General features: G+C 47.5%; 1 protein-coding gene across 1 annotated transcript; it reads right to left on the bottom strand.

The window, feature by feature from the left end:
• Positions 1–1,686: 1,686 nt before the first annotated feature.
• On the bottom strand, positions 1,687–2,432 carry LOC543483 (alpha-amylase/trypsin inhibitor). Its single transcript, XM_044560742.1, has one exon. It carries the CDS (start codon positions 2,315–2,317, stop codon positions 1,856–1,858), a length of 462 nt encoding a protein of 153 aa, XP_044416677.1. The 5' UTR covers positions 2,318–2,432; the 3' UTR covers positions 1,687–1,855.
• Positions 2,433–3,761: the final 1,329 nt, after the last annotated feature.

Below are 3,761 nucleotides of genomic sequence, written 5' to 3'. Positions count from 1 at the left end.
ACTAGCCTGCGGTAAAAACAAACTGAGGGCCTCTTTGATTCGCAGGATTTTAAAAACGTAGGAATATGAAAAGTATAGGATTGGAGTGTCATGCTCACTTGAATTTTATAGGATTAGCAAGGAGTATTTGATTTCACATGAAAAGTAAAGGAATTGTAAAAAGTGGTTGGAATGGATGTTAGATTTCCTATGAAATGTAGTACAAAAGATTTCAAAGGAAAAAATTCTATGGGATTTAATCCTATGAATTAAAGGACAAACGTAGGAAAAATTCCAAAGGATTTCATTCCTTAAAAAATCCTATTGAATTTCTTTGAATCAAAGGAGGCCTGAATCTGGATGCTTTATATCGGACACTGCAGATGTTTGATGAGAGTTATATAATTCTTACTTTCTTTTAGAAAAGGAGGATGACCCCCGGCCTCTATATCTGGGAGATGCATGCGGCCATTTTATTGATTATTTTCGAGGACTTTATAAAGTAGAACAACAATATGCCTTAATCCACCATCTTGGCAACATCTGCCGCTACTCCTATCCAAATGATGAAGGGGTGCAAGCTAGGCCACATACCCAGACCTCTCACCTAAGCCTAACATCTAAAGCCGGAGGCCCCGACCGAGCCATCTGCCGGGTCCGGGGCTCAAACCGGTCCGACGCACTCACATATGTCGTCGCCGCCATCTTCCACTGGTCCATCTTCAGAGCAGATTGAGGTGACAACCTTGGCAGGTCCTTCACGATCGGCGCCACCACGACGCCAAACGACGACCTCCACCTACGCGAGCCTTGGCAGGTCCTCCGCCATTGACGCCACCACGACGCCAGACGACGACCTCCACCTACGCGAGTCCATCTCCAAGCAACGGACGTAAATCCATGCTAGGATAGGCCCGCACCACCGCCGTCGCCCACCACCCACAAGCGTCACCCAACCCTAAGGTTCCCAAAGCGGCGCCTTCAAGAAGGGAACATCACCATGAGCGCCGCCGCCGCCCAACAAAGTTAGGGCTTTCGCCCGGGAGACCTAGGGGAAGGGGACGAGAGGAGATCAGTCCATACCGACGCCTCCAAGGAGGGGAACGACGCCCTCAGGCGTCGCCGTCGGCGCGGCCGGTCATGGCCGGCCAGGGATTTCACCCGAACTAGATCCCCGCCACCAGCAGCGCCTCCTGTACAGAACCGGCGACCAAGAGGAAGCGCGGCCCGACAAGGCTGGCCCGCATGCCGAACACGGGAGGAGGGGAGACACCAGATCGCGTGCACCGACCGCCGCAGAAGCCTCCGCCAACGACCACCGAATCCCACCGCTCGCGCGGCCGGGACGCCAGATCCACCACCCGCATGGCTGCTAGCCGGCCGTGTCTTGCCAATGGAGCCGCCGCTCCAGATCCGGGGTTCCCCACGCAGAGCAGGGCAACCGAGGCCCCGCCGCCACCATCCTTGGCGCCCCGGGCTTGCCCGGCGGCTGCCTCAGGCGGCGGCGAGGAAGGGAAGAGAGGGGGCGGGGGGGGGGGGGGGGGGTGGTGAGGAGGGGCGGCTATGGTTGGGAGGGGCGGCCAGGTGCAAGGACCATATAATTCTTACTTAGATGAGATTAGAGAATCCAACTCAAGGTTCGGAGTGGTTTGTGGCGATCAAATCTGCAATTTCCGCAGCAGTGCATGTACATGAACCGATCACAAATTTATTTGTTCCAACCCTTTTTATTCATCAACCGACAACAATTTAACAGTCCACACCATAGATCATACGCATACAGCTCACAAGCTTTATTTATTTGTTTTCACTTGAGTACTTTTATTCTACATGCAGTACTCCATCTGCCAGTAGAGTACTTCGCTTGATCGCTTCATTACTTGGGCAATTCGATCGTCATCCATCTGCCGGTCGCACCAAGTGTACTCCCGACTCCCGAGACGGTCGGCAGGTTGCACTCCGCCGCCGTGACCAGCGTGGCGGCGAACTCCCGCTGCGCCTCCCTCGGGCAGTCACGTCTGTCACCAAGGCGGCCCTCCACCACGTGGCCCTCCTCCGCGCGCACCCCATCCATGAGGACGCGCAGTGCCTCGCACCGGCAGTAATCCGGGACGACCGCCAGCTCCCGGCAACACCGCTCCTTCACCAGCATGGGCCGGCTGGGACCGCGGCCGCAGACCCGTTTGATCACGTAGGTGTGGCAGGTGGCTAATGCGTTGTGCGGGAAGGCCACCCCTGGCTGGCACTCGTCCTCAACGCTCTCCAGGGCGGCCACGGCGGCGAGGACTGAGAGCAAGACGGCGCCGGAGAGGAGGAAGCGACGATGGTTGGATGCCATTGATAGTTTATTTGTCGTTGATTCAATCTCTTGGCCTAATGGGCAAGGATAGTGTCCATGATCTGCAGCTAAGCAGCTACATGTATGGATTGAGAGAGGCAAGAGATAAGAGTGCAAAGCGCGCAAGTAATGCTCATTTCTTTCTTGTTGGCGTTTATTTGGAGGTTCTTGCAACTGAATTTGGAACGCTCCTCCAAACTCCGTTTTCCTTCGACACATGTAGTTTACTTTCTGTTTTCTTTGGATAACATTTTTCCTTTTTCCCCTTCCGTTTTCCCTTTTTCTTTTGTCCTAGTCTTCATGTGTTTCAACAATAATTATCCCGCTAATGTTATTTTTAAAATTTTCCAGGAAATAACTAATTTTTGTTTACGGTCTACATTTTTGTTTTGATTGTCATGCTTTTGTTTCACAGAAAAATAGTTAACACGAGCGAGTTTATCATATTTGTTCGTGCAATATGAAACATTTCCAATGTCATGTGAAAATATTTTTCCTTGAATAGATGAACGTATATAACGGACAATGGTACATATTTTTATGAAAGATTTTCTTTTGATATGGAACATATTTTCGTGCAGAAATAATCTTTGAAGTTGTGTGAACATTTTATTTGACAGATATTTTTCCCTGCAGGGGGGGGGGGGGGGTATAGATATATACTAAGGGAATTGCTGCAATTTCGATGACCGCTATCCTATGGCGCGAGATCCCTCGCATGTTCGTTTTGAACACTGCCATACAAAAGGAATTTCAGGTGCTTATGAACTAGCTAGGATTGCTAGATTTTCACCCTCTAGCACTTGGTTTGATGATGCCCCTTGTGCATCACCTATTTACTTGTAAATGATGCTATCTTGATCACAAATTAATAAAGGATTGTTGAATTTTCGGAAAAAGGGATTACTCATGTACAAAAAAACATAGATCAACTCACGTGAAATACTTTGTACTTCCGGTGAACTTCTATAATAGATCTGAGTACTTCGCAAAAAAATCACATGGATTTTTTATTTGGGACCCATTAACAAATTTCATAAACTAAATATATCTGAAGGAATATTGTTCTATATAATATATTTATATCACATTGTGTTTTATTTCGCACATGACTACGGTCAATCATATTCATGGAAACATTTTATTTCATATGCATGAATATATTATTTTACGCACAAAAGGAGTTCCCATAGATGATAAAATATATATGAAGGAAAAGGATTTTCCATGTGGAAAATTAATTTTTGAAATAGTTTCTAGAAGTTGTGTGTATTCGATACACACATTATTTTTCGCATAGGTGGTAGAATAAATTATATTGAAACTAATTGAACATGCTTCTCGAGAACATCCCAGTGGGTGAATTAGTTAAATGGATACTACCTCAGTGTCAAAATATAAGACATTTTGATAGGCTATTTTAGCCTACCAAAACTTCTTATAT

Source organism: Triticum aestivum, chromosome 6D (assembly GCF_018294505.1).
Source record: "Triticum aestivum cultivar Chinese Spring chromosome 6D, IWGSC CS RefSeq v2.1, whole genome shotgun sequence".
NCBI classification, from domain to species: Eukaryota; Viridiplantae; Streptophyta; class Magnoliopsida; order Poales; family Poaceae; genus Triticum; species Triticum aestivum.
Note: the sequence above shows the minus strand (reverse complement) of the source record. Positions and strands in the feature narration are given on the sequence as shown.